The 16,829-nt window shown below is 36.1% G+C and overlaps 1 protein-coding gene across 7 annotated transcripts in view; it reads left to right on the top strand.

Annotated features, from left to right (window-relative positions):
- inpp4b (inositol polyphosphate-4-phosphatase type II B) overlaps positions 1-16,829 on the top strand; it is a 164,570-nt gene that overhangs the window by 74,576 nt on the left and 73,165 nt on the right. For all 7 annotated transcript variants that reach the window (XM_023957536.1, XM_023957537.1, XM_020703700.2 and 4 more), the window contains one exon: positions 12,621-12,732. In XM_023957536.1, coding sequence (XP_023813304.1) covers positions 12,621-12,732 — 112 coding nt within the window. The remainder of the gene's footprint in view (positions 1-12,620; positions 12,733-16,829) is intronic.

The following is a 16,829-nucleotide window of genomic DNA, read 5'->3' as shown; positions in this document are numbered from 1 at the left end:
ACCACTGGACATCACCTATATACAGTAGAATGACAGACAAAAGCAAATTCAAACAAAACCACTTTACTGTGGTTAAAGACTAATTACCCTTCTGAAAAATCAATCAGATAAACATAAAATATTCCCCCAAATGTAGTTAAGAGCCAATAGTATGTTTTTTTTTTCATTAGAGGATTCCACAGTTCTACTGAGAGTTTGTGTATTGTGCCAAAGGTCTTTGTTACAACAAATTTCTCATAAATTTGGTTAAAGAATCAGCAGAACTGAGCAAAAGATTTACCCAAAGATTTCTCCTGACATCAATTTACAGTCGTCTCCTTTAGCCTGATCATTTTTAACAGAAGGTTCTTTTTGTGCTGTATTTTGCTTTCTCTACCTTTCAACGCTGACCTGTGAGTGATTCAAGCACAGAAAGTCAACAATGAATGAAAAGGGATTCTGCAAAAGTGTGTCTTCTTGGAAGCAAAAGATAGGGCATTAGAGGTGCCTTCCATTTTGGAACATCAGGTCATCCATTAATCATTTCTTTGTCATATTGCTTATAAAAGCCGGAAAAAGAAAATTAGAAAGGCAATAAAACCTGATGTTAAGAGGTTTGTTGAATTAAAAGTTTGTCCCAAGTGTAAAAGAAAAAAGAGAGGAGAATAGATAGCTGTTGTTACATAGGTTTTTGTTTGCATTCTAGATGTTTACCTTAAGATTACATCATCATTGTCTATTCTGCTTGGTGCACTAAAAAAAGATAATGTCCATGCTCTCCTTTTGCCTTATCTCTAAGGAGGCTCTCAGGGGAATTCATAATATGACTTTTGTGCTTTTCTGCTTAATTCAACCCTCAATATAATAATTCAGTGTCCTCACGTTGGCCATAATTGCCTCTAAATAGTCCAATACGTTATATCTTGCAGGGTTTATTGCCGTGTTTGTTTTGCACCTTAATTAACTAAATGACTTGAGGGCATGCTGAAGTAGTGGCTATTTCTATACTTGATTTTTCTACACCTCGATTGCAATAATAGTAAGTCAACTTCTATTTAAACTGAAGGAAAAAAAAGAATCTCCAATTCCAGCCCTTCTAATTTCTGGATAAAATGCCCACAAAAAAGCAATCTGCAGAAAAGTGTGCAGACATAGTGAAGTAATAATTTTTTTTAGCTCTCCTGGTCTTTCTGTGTAAAATTTGTTGGAGCCTTGCTTCAAGAAAACAGTACAATCATGTGAGCTATATATATTTTCCATTACCACTGTCTGATGCTGTTGTTGTCTGGTAATGGTCAAACCTGATGGAAGATGAAAGAGACAAACTCAATATGATAAACATCATAACAAGACTTGCGAGGCTGGATCTCAAACTTTTCATCTCGGGTTTCCCCCTGGTGCACTATTATAGTTAGCATTACGTCCCAACAAAAAGCTATTTGTGGGATTGGCCCAATTCCTAAGCTTCAACAAACATTTGTGAGCCTGAATAGATGGAAGTTGGTACATTTTCATGTTAGAAGCTAAAGACATAATTATGACTAATTAGAATCCACAGACTTCTCTTTTTGTAGATATCACATTACATGCTTAGCTGCACGTACAAAACAAGCACTGAAAAGAAGCCTGTAAAGGGGTTGGATGAATCGGGAGGTTAAAATATATAAGATGACATAAATCCGCTGTGTTGCCAGACTTAAATTCACTGTGATGAGATTTAATTTCGAATTCTGCAAAATCACTGGTCACGCCGTTCTTACGTAAAATACGGCAGAATGAAAAGCTTTTTATTCATCCGTGGTTGATGATAAAAAAAGTCCCCAAATTCCGGACATTTATATTATATTCAGGAATCACATATTTAAGGATATCTGAGTTTGCTGCTCTAATAACAAAGTTATGTTTTATGAAATTACTTTCTCATGGATAACACATTTTTTTAATTAAACTGACTGTACTTTAATCTCAATTTGGCTTTAATCCCTTTATATGTTGGATTTTGATGAGCTACTTAAACTCTCCATAGATATTTGATTATCATCTTGATTTGAATGAGAAGCCATGGTCTCCCTTATTCTGTGCTTAGAGGGATCAAAGTTTGATTAGCCCTGAAGAGTTAGTTAAAACAAATAAAAAGTCTTCTTTTTGCTTTCACACTGCACTTTTGAGAGCAGACTAAACCACTCACCTAAAACTGATCAACAGATGGTTGGGGTGAGCCGGATTGCCCAAAACAAGCAAAAAATGAGCAAAAAGAAATATGGCGTACTGTACATTTTCCCTGTTCTTCCATATCCCCTTTTTTTTTATTAAATGTCCCCTAACACTTCTTGAAATAGCTTTTTTTTTATTTATTCAAACCATAACTTTTGTATTTTCTAACTTAAAATACAACTTTTTCTCGGTCTACTGAATTGTCCGCCTGTCCTCACTATAAGAATCCACAAAAGGGTTCACTTGCAAACAAACCAATATCCATGATTAGAGAGAAATATTTTATTTGCTCGGTTCATCTGTGTAAAGAGTTTGAAAAACACCCGCTCAAATAGCATATTGTGTTCTGTGTCCAGATTTGCTGTAGATATTGTCGATTAATCTCCTCCATGTCGCATATTTTGTACATATGCGTGCAGCTCTCCAAATTTCCGTAAATCTTCAATCACAGCAGATCTTTGTTCTCTATAAAGGTTTAAACTTTTAGAGGTTAAAGAAGAGCGAAATGTGTAAATATGTTTATGTCGTTCATAGAGAAGTATATAAAGTGTGTAAGGAGGGGATTTCTTGCATTAAAACATCTTTGCAGATTTCACCTATTGCGGATTGTTTTAGAATGTAATCCCCGCAATATTGAGGAACCACTATATTTTATCCAAACTATTCCATCTCTTCCTCTTTAATTTTTTTTCATGATTTCCATTGTTGCCAAAGGTTTGTTTGTCTTGTTATGAGTTTTCACCAACCTGGATGGAATCTATAGGTGGGCTACACAGTGGTGTTGCGGTTGCCTTACAGTAGGAAGGCCCAGGTTCAAATCCCAGCTGGGATCTTTCTGTGAGGAGTTTGCATGTTATCCCCATACATGTGTGATTTTACTCTAACCACTCCAGCTTCTTTCCACAGTCCATGGATGGATGGATGGATGGATGGATGGATGGATGGATGGATAGATGACAGCACAGTTGAGCAAACTGTGCTGAGCAAAAGCTGTTGGCTTGTTCAGAATCATGTAGTGCAGATTTACAAACACTGAAGAAATGCACCTCTTTATGGGTAAAACATCATGCCATCTTTTGACACACTTTTAGATTTTTTAAATGTATTTTAGTTCAGTGTTGAACGCAAACTTAGTGTGGGATGCCAAGAAATGGGCCCTCGCCAAATGTGCATTTAGAAACTTTTTTCCCTGAGGTAAAAAGGTTCTGATGTAAGCTATATTCATATTTATTTGTTGAAGTTGTCTTTTGATAGAGAATATTTGATTTATAATCTTTTTTCTCTCATAGTGATCTTCCAATAACCTTTTTCTTTTGATATGTATAATCATCTGGAATGAAAGTCAAGCACTTTACTCTGAGCTGAAATCAGTTTCTATTCTTTGCAGCCAAAACTTCTGCTCTCATCTAAAGCACTATTGACTATTAAAATAAAATAATGTGCAATAAATATCAAAGGCATGCTTTTCAGCAATTTGGAAACATGGTTGTTCTGTGAACCCAGAAGTTTGTCCTTATTCCCATCTTTAAACAACATCACATAATGAGAGTCAGCAAAGCTTTTTCTGTCCACGTTCATGCTTCAAACTTCTACTGTCCCACAGGTTCCTGTCATGAAATGAACAATTTCTTGATTGCAATTGGCTAAATTACATGTTAAGTCATTGTAAACGCTGTTGCAAGACTCTTCTGTGACACTTTCTAGCTTATTAACAAAATGTCACCTGAAAAAAACACAGATTTGTTTCTCTGATCAAAACCATTGTTTTCATTTTCATTAAGAAGTTTACAGTAACCGTTAAATAATGAATATGCAACATTTCATGTGAACCAAAATGTATTTTTTATTTTTTTCTAGACAGACTTTTCCTTCTTTTTTTCCTGGTCTTCAAATACAAAACTCACAGTAAATTTGTCAAAAAAAATTATTCTCTTCTACGTGAAAAAACGAAGAGTATGATTAAAAAAAATCAATTAATTAATTAATGTATACTTAAGGTAATTATAAGGTTTCAAAGAATGCAGGCTGAATGGTTGGCTCTCCCACATTTTCCTCTCAAATGTTTGGGTAGAATAGGAAGTTGTCTGATTAACAACTTTACAACAACCAAGTTTGGTTAACATACGAAGGCATGGCACGGGTAGAAGACCTGAACATTCCAGAAAGTACAAACCTCACATTTCCAGTGTGCACCACAATATATAACAAGCGTTGCTTTACAAAGTTTGACCAAATTGAGAAATACTTCCTTTTGTGAGATCCACTGTTTGTGAAGGATTCCAGAGTTCATCTGACAGCTACACCTTGGCTGAAATGGGTTTGTGTAGGAGGACAATGATCCCAAGTAGGCCAGCAAATGTACAGCAAAATGGCTAAAGTGAGAAGAATCGAGGCATTGAAGGGATTCCTTCAATGCCCAGAGCACAGCTCAACAGAGAAACTGTAGCAAGCCGCAAGTGAATGCAAGCAAACTTCGGTCAACAAAAGCAGCACTTTCAAAATAAAAAAAACTAACATAAGTAAAAGTAAAACGTGCAGAGACTGTTAAACTTGTGATTTTGAAAAAAAAAAGCCCAAAGGCAGTTAAATTAAAGCACACATTACACATTTGTTATAATTGTTCTGGAGCAATTAGAAATGAAAGAGGAATTTTTTGCACTGGGTTTTTCATCAACATTCTTTTGTTGACATCTAGGGAGCACGATTTTTCTTGTTCTGTGTTTCTACAAGCACAAAACCATTAGCATTTTAAAGGCATTTATGTTCTCTTTTTATGCAACTGTTTACGAGTCAGAAGGCTCCTGCAGAAATAAGCACAGTACCCTTAAATATAGCATCCAAGAATGAACAAAAACTGCCCAGAGAAACAAAAGCATTTAATAAAAAGCCTCAAATAAACTGTTTCATGTAACTGCTTTTTGAAATTAAAGTAGACTATTATAGAGGGAAGAGCAAAAAAGGGGAGTTTCCCAAAAAAGGGAGCATGACACAATCAGCTTAAAAGAGGCATACAAAGCAATAATGTTCCTAGAAACCCAAAAGATCTAATCAAAATATATTCAAAGTTTAAACAAGGCAAGAAAAAAAATTTAAAGGCAATATTTGGAGCTTGAAATTTTTCCAAAGTTGTATTGCAGTTTTTTAAAGTTTGTTTAGAAATAGTAGTGGTGTTTTAGCCAACATTGATGGGTCCACAGCAGGTCAGGGTGGTAACTCCATTTGAAACCTGTCAGACAGGCTGTTTTGCTCACATTCATCTAATTCTCATTGATCGGCATTTAGGATTTTTACTGACTTGACGCTGGAAAATGGATAAAGGTTAGTGGATGGATGCATTTTTGACATCTAAAGACATCGTGTCAATTCACAAGTGTGAAATGGCTGGAGGTTGTGTGTGATTAATAAGGAGTATTTGAATCGATGCTGAAAGCACTCAGTTCATCAGGGAGATGGTATCTGTTCGTCTAAACCTTAGTCTAAAATGAAACTTTTTCTGCCACAGAACCTCTAAGATTGTTTTCTTAAACAGAAATTGAACCCATATTTGCAGACAGAAGCCGTTATTAAATGCTTCATTGTCTCTTCTGCAAACAGTTAGAGTGTAAATGATGGGGAACTAAAATCCAGAGTCCTTATTCTCTAAGCACGCTGCAGCTTCTTCTTTGGTGAAAGGTCTTACCTTGTGCTTTTTACCTCCTACAGGACCAAACAAAAGGTTCATTACAGCACAATAAGTATTTTAAAAAGAAAAACAAACAAGAAGACAGTAAATTTAAAAATACTGCTTTTTTGGTAAAGTAAAAAGGATTTGATTGTAGGGAATAGAGGCTTTGTACTAGCCCACATCACACATTTTTCTTTTCCATGTTACAAGGATTAAAAAGCTCTTCAGTCATCTCTTTTCTTGTTTTGACTGCCTGAATATCTATAGCTTCTGTTGACCATTGACTCTGCTTTCATAAAAAATAATCAGCTTTCAAACCGGGTGAAGAATGAGATGAAAAGCAGAAAGAAGCTCTGAAAAAAGAAATTCTAAAAGATTAAAAAACAAAGATGTTTCACTCTAAAAGCCTCAGTTGGCCATTATGTAGCACAAATTTATCACAGCCAGGTGACATGGCTGCTAACAAACGTCATACCAAGGTCCAGGTGAATAATGATTGATTTGATTGATTGATTTTATTTATTTCAAGCATTAATTGTAGTCAATACAATAAAAAAAGAGAATCACAGAATTATCAAACTTGTTACAGGAATGATGAAATGCATAGATAAATAAACCAACAAACAAAAACAAAGACACACTAAAGTAATATTTGATTCATTAAATATTGTGACTAAAGTCATGTAGACCTCAATTTATTGTTTGAAAAGGAGTGGAAAAAGCAATCTTATGAAATCCCACCCCTACTGAGTTAATTCATTTTATAGTTTTGCATAGTTGTCCTAATCCATATCTGATCAGACCAAGTAACAAAATCAAGTGCTCATTTATTATGGATTATCTTCAGAAAACATTCATTTATGTAAACTGTAACGTGAATGACACGCCATGTAACACATATGTAGTAGAAAAGGAGTTAGTTTAGTGTTTAGTTTAGTGTAGCAATTACCTATTGTATTTTATGATTTATTTCATGTTCTGATGCAATCACTAGTGAGAAGAGTATTGTTGTAATATTGGGCTATATAAGTACAATTAGAAAAATTCAGTTGAATTAAATATTACTCATTGATTATAATCAGAATACAATTTTATATTGAGCTAGAAAATAACCCCTACACATTGCAAGCTTTCAAGACACAAAATCAAGTTTACATGTTCACACATGTATCTTGAATTAATCAAGCACCTGTTGATCTTTAACTCCTCATATCTTCATATCCTGAAATTATAGTTTCTTTATAAATTCTTTTAAATCTTTGGTTATTTGAACAATGTTTGAGTTTATTATTTAATCTGTTCCAAAGTTTAGTGCCACACTCAGACACAAAGAAACTTTTTTTTATGGTTCTTATCAATCAAGAAGTTGCGCGGTGTAAAAAATCAACGAGGTCATACGGTTTTAAAAGTCTGCATTGATAAAGTAAATTTGTTGTATGATCCAGATAGTCGGCTTTATAATGGATTGTTTTTGAAGTAAAATGATTGGATGCAGTGAACTCTTACCATTATTATGCCAAACATCTATACAGTAGGTGAAATACGGTAATGTTAAGGAGCAGTACAACAAATATTTACTGTTGTATTGTAATATATGTATAGATTTATTTATTAATAAAATACCCTTTGAGAATTTAGTTTGTATGTGTCTGATGTGTAGCTACCAACTTACATGGTCTGAAACAAACTTTTGCTTCATAATCTTGACAAAAACAAGCGGTATGAGGTGAACTTTTTCTCTGAACTGATGCTTTATTTAACCAATCGTGACGATCAGCGGATATATTGCTTTCCTTTGATGCTGCCGTCGGGGTCGTTGCCCGTTCAGCCATTACCATGACAACGCACCGCACTGCATATCAAGTAATCCACTTTTTGTGAAAAATGACTTCAATCAGAAAGATAACCATACAGAACAAGGTATAGACAGTTCTCGTTTAATTTCTGATAAAGGACACTTCATCGCGCATTAAAATGTGGAGCTCAGTTGTTTCTTTGGTCTAATCTAATTATTATTGAGTTTTGTGCACGAACGGAACTGCATTCCTGCACTAAAAAACCCAAACTTGGACAAGACATTATGACTGACGCATGTACCCCCGTAAAAACCTGCTGATACATTTACTTCAAAATTGTCCAATTAAAAATGGCGCTTACCCCAATTATTGGCCATAAGTCATTGGTCTTCCTACGTATGTGAGACAAGACAATAGTCTCACACCAGACGTTTCCATCACTGGTTCTAATGAAGGTCATTGAGCGTTTTTGTCTAAAAATTCATTCATAAATATACGTATCTCTAGGTATAATATGTTATACTGTGACAAGTTGATAAAAAGCCATACATTGTACATTTTTATTTTCTACCTTACTTTGTCTGTGAACTGCTTATCCCAGGTGATTTCTCACGGTGTTACAATTCTGACATAAAGGTAAATGTAGCATGAAGACAGCTATTGTCGTGCAAGAATGCTGGAATAAGTCTTTGTGAAGAGAAGACAGGTTTCAGATGGAGCTGGATAGGCTGCATTAGGCTCACAAATTGGGTATATTATGAGCCGACATGTATTAACAGATAATGGCTTTAAACAAACATTTTCAAGCAGATTGTTTTTGTTGTTTCTTTTTTTTTTACATTGATTAAGTTGCATGAAGATCATGCTGATAATATTTTTATGGGAAACAGCATGAAACGTGATGTTTGCTTGAACCTTTTTGTAGAAAGAGCTTTGAATATATAACAAGATGTATTCTTTTTTTAAAACAGAGCAGATCAGAGTGTTAGATTTAGATTAGATTTCTCACATTTTCTTCTGTTTGTGTTCTATTATATGCTTTACTAAAAGCCACTCTCAGAAATCAAGTGTGTTTTTTGGGGGAACAAACTGTTCATTATCCATCCAAGTCAAAATGAGTAATAACACAATGGTAAACTATTGACAGCACTGTCAACTTACTCATAGATCCACTTCCTCAGTTTTAAAATTTGTTGTTCTGCTGAGTCACTTGACGGTGTCATGTGAACAGTCTTGAAGGATTACAGTTAGGTGTTTGAGATGCCACGTCTCACTGGAAAAAAAATCAGGAACAGCGCGATCACTTCCTCTGAGCATCTGTTCTCAGTGAGGATTATACAGGACCACATAACCATTGAATACACCTATGTAGGTCGAGTATCTCTCTACATTTCTGCTGCTCTTTGTCAAGGCTGCAGTTCTCTTGTTGCTTGCTTTGAATCTTGACACTGTATGACCTCTCTTGATCTGTGGAGAACATGCAGCTAGAGATGGTTTCTTTTCTTCTTTTTTTCATGGATAATTGCAGGACTTCATATTCAATTTGTCTTAAAGGAAACAGTTTTTCACCCTTCCTACCTTTTTTTAAATGTCCTTCATGATTTGTTTTTTGATGTACCAATACAACATTTTTTTATACTCTCTTCCTTTTGATGTCATGACAATGTAGACCTTTGTCGACTAGGTTGGCTCAACAACACAACGAAAAAGATACAAAATAGCTTCAGGAATTATGTTTTAAGCCTTGTCTTAAGTATTTCACACATTCACTCACTGGAAGACACATTTGGATTTAAGAAAAAGGGTTAAATTGCAATTTTATAGTATAACAATACAAGTATTTATTATATGGAACACCGCGAAAACCCATTTTTACAACTCAATCTCCTTTCTAAACATTTATAACCCATATATAAATTGGCACAGTACTGTGAATTAACTAAGCTAAAAAAGGCAAAAAATTAGAATGTTTGTTTCAAAGCATGCATAGAAAATTATGATGATATTACAAAGTTGTGTTAAATGCATATCTTTGTCTTTTGATTTATCTGATTATTTTTTGCTAGTGCTGCATTTATTGCACAATTCTTTTTTGTTTTCATCATGTTCACCATGAATAAGTCTTATGAAATATTAAAATATAAAGTTGATTGTTGTCTGCAATTATCTCTGCAGTTTCAGTGGAAGCAGACACAAAACTGACATCTGACATTCAGGAGAAATCTACTTAATATTTCCTAAATAAGACATATGGCTCATGAAACAAAAGCTCCTTTGTACAACTAGGTATTTCAAACACTTTTCACTAGGTCTTCCCATCTATTAAATGTATGTTTTAATGACAAGACACTAAAAAGAAATACCGCTTTAATGATCAGCATTTCCCTGTAAAAGTAATTATTTGCATTTAGCCAATTTATCTGCAGACGTTTAAAGTATTTTATTTTTGTCACTCAAACAAAGTCATTTGATTAAGTGTTGTCATTATAGAAATCCTGGGCCAATTAGATAAAAAGGGGAAAAAATAGATTTTCAGCATTATGCCGATTTGTCCGCGTGCCAGCTTGAACAGATGGAAGGAGCAATAGAAGAGAAGAGACCACAGAGGGAAGTGCAAAAGGGGCCTGGTTTTTAACTCTAGCTAATATCAAATCGTTTAAAGTTTATTTTAAGGTTCTGACTTTGTTTATTTTAATAGAGGAGGATGTTAATGTATTTCGAGCAGTCTGTCAGGAAGTTTCTCTTGGTTTGGGGGCTTTTTTTTGCAGTTTGAACAATACACCTTTGACGCAGCTACAGAAAAGCCTTTTATTCCCGAAATATCAACAGTATTAATAGTATCTTCATTTATGTTAAGTTAATGTTCTTCAAATGCATAGATTAGCTACTTTAACCCTAACCTTTCATATCTTGTTTGATACACACATTTCCTAAACCCCTATCTCATTAGGATAATCCAAACTTTCCTTAAAAAACTCATCATATATAGCCTAGCTCAATGTTTTTTGCCCTGTAGTTCATCATCATGATTTGTTCCCGAATCGAACCAAATGAAGTCTGTTCAGTCGCTAATGTGTCCGTCACCATGTTGGAACCAGATGTCCTCAGTAAGCCGTGATTGATCTGTGTCGGTCTGAGTCTACATTTCTATGGCAACCACTTAATCCAATCAGGAGTGAGCATGTTAGAAGGCCACACCCCTTCCACTGAAAACGGGCTTAAAGAAAAAAATATCCAGATAAAAAATAAGAACATGTTAGAAAAGATGTATCAGAGCGAGAATGGTTAATCTGACAAATAGGTAGGTATTTCCAATTTGGAACGCAATTGGAAAGGGGTCACCCAGTCCAGTTTTCTTTTAAACTCAATGACTTTTCCTGCTTATTTCAAAATGACTGCTTACATGAAATGTCAAAAACACTTTTGGCAGAAAAGGTTAAGCTGATTTTTAAAACTTTATGGTGAGAACAATCGCACTTCAATTTTTTTTAAATGGCTACTTCTTGTTTTGAAAAATGCTATTTTTTTGTTGATATTGTCTATATCTCCATAAAAGAAATTACATTACAATTTTTTTGTGGATTTCATCAAAGAGCTCCAAAAACATCTCAATTCTAAAAGATTTGAATTTTCTGTCAAGTCTTTGATATAGTGGGCCTTTTAGGGTTAAATAAATACTGACTTCTAGGTCTTTTTGAAAAGAGACTTTCATTAGTGTAATACGGTATAAAGTATAAAAGGCTATGGTTTGCCTTTTGAGGGCTGTCAGTGAATGTGAAGCATGTTAATCTCCATTTCCTCCATTATGTCTTAGTTTTCTGTCATTGCATAGTTTTTTTTTATTATTTCAAAGTCAGGGTGACTTTCTCTAGCATGGCTTTCTTTTCACTATTTCAAAAAAGGAGGGATGAGTTGTGCATGATGAGGGATGGGAGGAAACAAGAATAGGAGCAGAGGAGTAAACACCCAGACAAGTGTCTGGCAAGGGACGGCGATTAGATTTATAAAGCAGTTAATGTTATTTTGTCTGCTTGGAGACTGCTATAAGACATTAAGTACCAACCGAAGCCCCCAATGTCCCACTGCGAGGACACCATTACTTTTTTTTCTCCTTCCTTGTGTGCATCGTCTTCCTTTGCTGTACTCATTCACATTACTTCTCTTTCCTCTTCACTCTTGAGATTATTTAAATCTCTCTTCCTTGTGTCGCTCATCATGATGGATTGGCTTTAAAAGCATCCTTTTCTGCTTCTATCACCAACCTTACGTTTTCCCCAGGTGTCTGGTGTGTCGACCCCTCCCTACCCAGACACCACCCCTCCACCACTGCTGTGACTGTTGGCACAAAACATCTAATATTTTTCCAGCTGGAATGAAACTGAGCATGCAAAGGAAGGGTATTTTAATGTAATCACTTGTCCCCGTCGAGGGAGCATCATTCTTCATTTTAAAGCATTTGTCTTTCCTGCCAATAGCATGGATTTTCTATCAGCTCTTTAATGATGGCTCCATGATTGGAAAAGTGACTGGTCAGACTGTCATATTTGAAGGAATTAGTTTTAATTCTTTTCCCTTTTGGAGAAACTTGGGACTAGGTTATTAAACCGCAATTTGCTAAGTTTGATGAAATGTTCTGGTTAATGTCCTCTTGCAACATCAGCTTAATCCTGTGAGGAGATTCCATCATTCAAAGACAACATCAAAGTGCCAGCTTCCCATCTCTTCTACCACTTTTTAATTTGAGCAGCTTTGTGTGTTAAAAAACTGTTCCAGGGCCTAATGTAAGCTTATTAGGTTAAGAAAGCTCACCTGTGGCCGCATTTGTGTGTGCCACTACTGCGTCCAAAGCCTGTTACGTTAGCGTCTCTGATGGTGGAGAGATCACTCAACCGGCAAGACTTTTTCTTTTATAGGCTAAATAATGTGCATTGAGGGTATCTTCTTAGTTTCCTTTTGTCTCACTTCAGGTCATCTGATGGTGTGTGCACAGCAGGAACCGTGGTGGTGAGTCGTCTGAAGATGGGGGAGATGGAGGGAGTCGAGGTGGACCACATCGCTACCAACACGCCCTCACACAGGGTAAAATGACATTGATACTAGACAAAGCCAGCACCAGGTGACTTGGATTAGAGCAGGATGGCCTCCCTTCCACTAAGATTAAATGAACTCTAGTAAACCCTGATGAAGACATTAGGACGTGTGAATGTTTAATCTGCGTGTTTATTGCCTGATTATATGCCAACATATCAGCATGTGTCAACTTATAATACAATAGGGTTGATTTGTCGCCATAAATCATTTGACAGCATTTTTCTGTCAAAGTTGCTTCACTTGTATGATCTCAGGCAATACATGCAGGAAACTGGGTTTAGCACAATACCTAATCAGAAAAGAAAAAAAAAGGTGTTTATACTGAGGCTGAATGTGGCATGGGAAAATGAAGTTATACTGCTCTTTCGCTACGTTGTCTACAAATTCCTGTTACAAAAGACAAAATATAGAATGTGTGCTCTGACCCTACAGGTGTTAAATAGCATAAAAACAATGTATGTGTTTAACATGCAAAAAACAGTTACGCCCCTGTGATTAGCTGTTGTGTTTCTGCATGTGAATCACTGTCTTATATTATTGACCAGAGGCTGTGGCGCGGTTGACTGGCTTTCGGTTTTGTGTACCCCTGTTGCTGGTACAGAGGTTCCTCACATGGCCTCGGAGTGTCACCGACAATCTGCCTTTGTCTTTTTGATGAATGCGGCGGCTTGTTTGTGCGCGTGTGTGTGTGTGTGGGTGTGTGTACACGCATGCACACTTCCCCCTCTATGTGCTGCTCTTGTTTTCAGAGATAAAGGGAGGAAATAAGGACGGGACATGACAAACATTAGGGAAGCCTCAGTAAAGACAAAGTTTTTGTTAAAGCTACCTTTGTAGAAAGTCATAGAAAGTGAGGCGCTTCCGTATATTGCATATTTGCGTGTGATTGTGAGGGTGCAGGTAAACACTTGTTTGATCCTTCACTGTCTTTGCTGGGGTGGCGACTGCTCATGAATATCACACTAAGCCCCCCCTGGAAAGAAAGCAAAAAACAATCAGCTGAAACAAAAGGGGCTTCCAGTCACCTTTGATCTGATCCCTTTATATATGTTGGCCATCAAACGTGGATCAGCATCATGCAAACAGATGCCTTTCACAGCTGTTGTGCTGTTAATATTCTTTATTATCAGGGACCTTTCTTTCTCAATGTTATCATATGCCGAATGTTTTGCTTGTCCTGATCAGTGAACGCTGTGTCTGTGGTGCCCCAATGACATTCTAATATTTTAAGATTATTGTTACCTAGAAATCGCCGACAACGAAACTCGGCCTTTGAGTAAAAAACACATTTCAATTTCTGTCCCACTTCAGTCACCTTTTGATCAGTTGTAAAAGTGTTCCCAGTGCTCCTTTAATGATGATTAGCCAAAATAAAAAAGCCTGTATCATTTTCAAGGACAAAGTTTCTGCAGAGCAGCAGGAGTTCATTAGGAATTCGCCTCTTGAGTTGTGTGAGGGACTGTTGGCATCTGATTTGCCATCATTCCTTTGTTTACAAGCTTTCCTGTTAACTTACAGCTCCCCACAAACCTCAAAATAAGGCGGTTACAATAACATTAGCAGTGCAACAAACATGGTGAGCAATATTGGAGCCATCCAGTCATACAGTTGTGAACCAGATTCCAGAGGTAAACAAAGGCATTGATGGATCTATATGTCTGCATCATAAAGGAGTGGAGCAGGGAGCTTGCGTCTTTTTTCCTCGTCAAAACTACAAGTTTTTTCCAACAGCATTTTCGCATCTGCTCCTGGTTCACAACATTTTAAATAAAGAAATACTCCGAAATTCTATTTTCAGCTTAATTGTCTTCATACATATGTCCTCCATCATCAGAAAAAGGGCACAAGACCATGTAAAAAATACAAAAAGCATGATTTCCAGTGAAGCCTGTCTTTAAATAGTTTATTTAGGAAGTGACCTGTAATTTTCAGCATTGCTCTGAGGAGAAAAAAATCAGAAATCATGCCTCAATAAGTAGGCTAACGCATTATTTTCACATGTGCTTAACCCTTGTGCTATCTTAGATGACCCCACCCTTGCATTGACGTATTCTCCCTACCATGACAAAGGTGGATAAAGGTGGAAAGATTTCATGTAATCCATGGAAACCAGTAAAGATCACAAATCATTGAAGAAAAAAGGTTCAGAGCACTGTCTAGTGGGTCCAGATGACCCATCTCCCAATGTTAAAGTGCCTAGGATAGCACAAGGGTTAAGGAAATGAACACAGTAGACTGTAAATGTAACAAACTAATTGGAAAAATATGTCCATCCATCCATTTTTAGTGATGTCCTAATCCTGTTCTGTACCCATCCTTACCCCCCATAGGCTGTCAGAACATCAAGGAGCCCACAGACAGACAACACAATAGATGCCCTGCAGAGAAAGTGCGGCACAGCCAGTGAGAATGCAATCCTCACCTTTGAACACTAGCTGTGAGGTGACAGTGCCAGCAATTATTTGTAATTCTTCAGCAGTTTTTAAAATCCCACTTTGCAAAAGCTTATTGTCCAAAAATTAACTATATAAAGTCATGAGTCTTTAACCAGATAACGATGGAGTTTTTCTTCAACTCCCGTTTTCAGCCATGTGGATGTAGATTTGTTGCTGTACTTGGGAAAATTGTCACATGGCATGACCCACTTTTTGCAGGAGCTTCAGCTGTCAGACAGATTGGTCAGTCATTTATTTGAATAGGGGGGACAGCGCATATTAATAAACATTTCTGTCAATATGCCAGAGTTAGCCAAAGGGCTATTTTTCATCTGTAGTCCCTGTAGATGGACTCACATTTGACTCTGGAGTAATTTAGTGCATAGAAAGGTTGATGGTTCATTCTGTAAGTTGAAGGCTATAAAAAACTTTCTGCTTAAAAAAACATGTTTGCTGTTAAAACAAAATGATTTTTGTGTCCTTATCACACCTTAACATTTAATTTAGGAATTAATAGTTTTAAGCTACTGTAGAATACTTGTTCCAGTCCCATTGTAAGATGAGCTTTATTAGATGAGATATTGAGATATTGATGAGATATTTTGAAGCTTCAGTGGCAGAGCTAAGTTAGGCAAGGGAGGGGCAACCAAAATTTGCCCCCCAATTTTTGAGTCCTTATTAATATCATTTTTGACAAAGGTTAAGAAATCATCAATACAAGCTTTTTATGCATTGCAAAAATAACAAAAGCTACATCTTTTTTAATTAAATCTCAAGTCCCATAAACTATTTGCATCAATACTAAAACTGTTTGAAACATATATTTTTTATTCATTCATTTGTAATGGCCTTCCACTCAGATAATATCATTTGCCACGCTTCCAAAGTTGTCTGCCCCCCTCCTGCCCCCCACACAAAATGTCCTACTGACAAACCTGTCTGTATTAACCAATGTTTTAGGTAAAAACATATTGATTTGTGCACATTTTCCTAAAGGTCCTTTAGATCCAAATATGAGCCTCTATGCCTAGTCAAATTGATATTATTATGATCTTCCTGTCCTTGTTGATTAATTGTTTTTATAGCTTTATATAAGTCATGTTAAGCTAAACTCTACAGGAGAACAATGCAGCTTCCCACGGCTGTCACCAAGGTTTTTTTACACTTTCACTCCATGACTGTAGTCTTTTAAACTACCTTTCTCATTCCTTAGCATTACTTATTAGCGAGTACTAAACTTCACTAATGGCCGTTATTATATTTTTGAGCTACAATAAAAACTACTTTAAACAAATTACAGTTTTTGTTGTTTAGAGCAACACAGGTTTTATATTGCTGTTCCTAGCCTTTGACGTGGTTGTCTTTCCCTGTCATGTCATTTTAGTTTTCAGGAATACCTGTTCATTGGAAGCAACTATAAAGACCCACGCTGATGAAAATTGTGTTTTGGTGTCTTTAACATGTTTTCTTTGGTATTTTCCTGATGGAGGACACATATAAAGAAAATAAGCTTATTTTTTATTTTTTTTTCAAACATTGTGAATGAGGAGCAGATGAAAAAATGCAGCTGGAGAAAGCTTGTAGTTGGGATTTGGGTCCAGATTCACATTCGCCTTTGTTTTCCTTGTCTAAGGTGGATGGCTCCAATAT

This window comes from Oryzias latipes, chromosome 1 (genome assembly GCF_002234675.1).
Source record: "Oryzias latipes chromosome 1, ASM223467v1".
Taxonomy (NCBI): Eukaryota; Metazoa; Chordata; class Actinopteri; order Beloniformes; family Adrianichthyidae; genus Oryzias; species Oryzias latipes.
The sequence above is the reverse complement of the archived record's forward strand: the minus strand, read 5'-3'. Positions and strand labels throughout refer to the sequence as shown.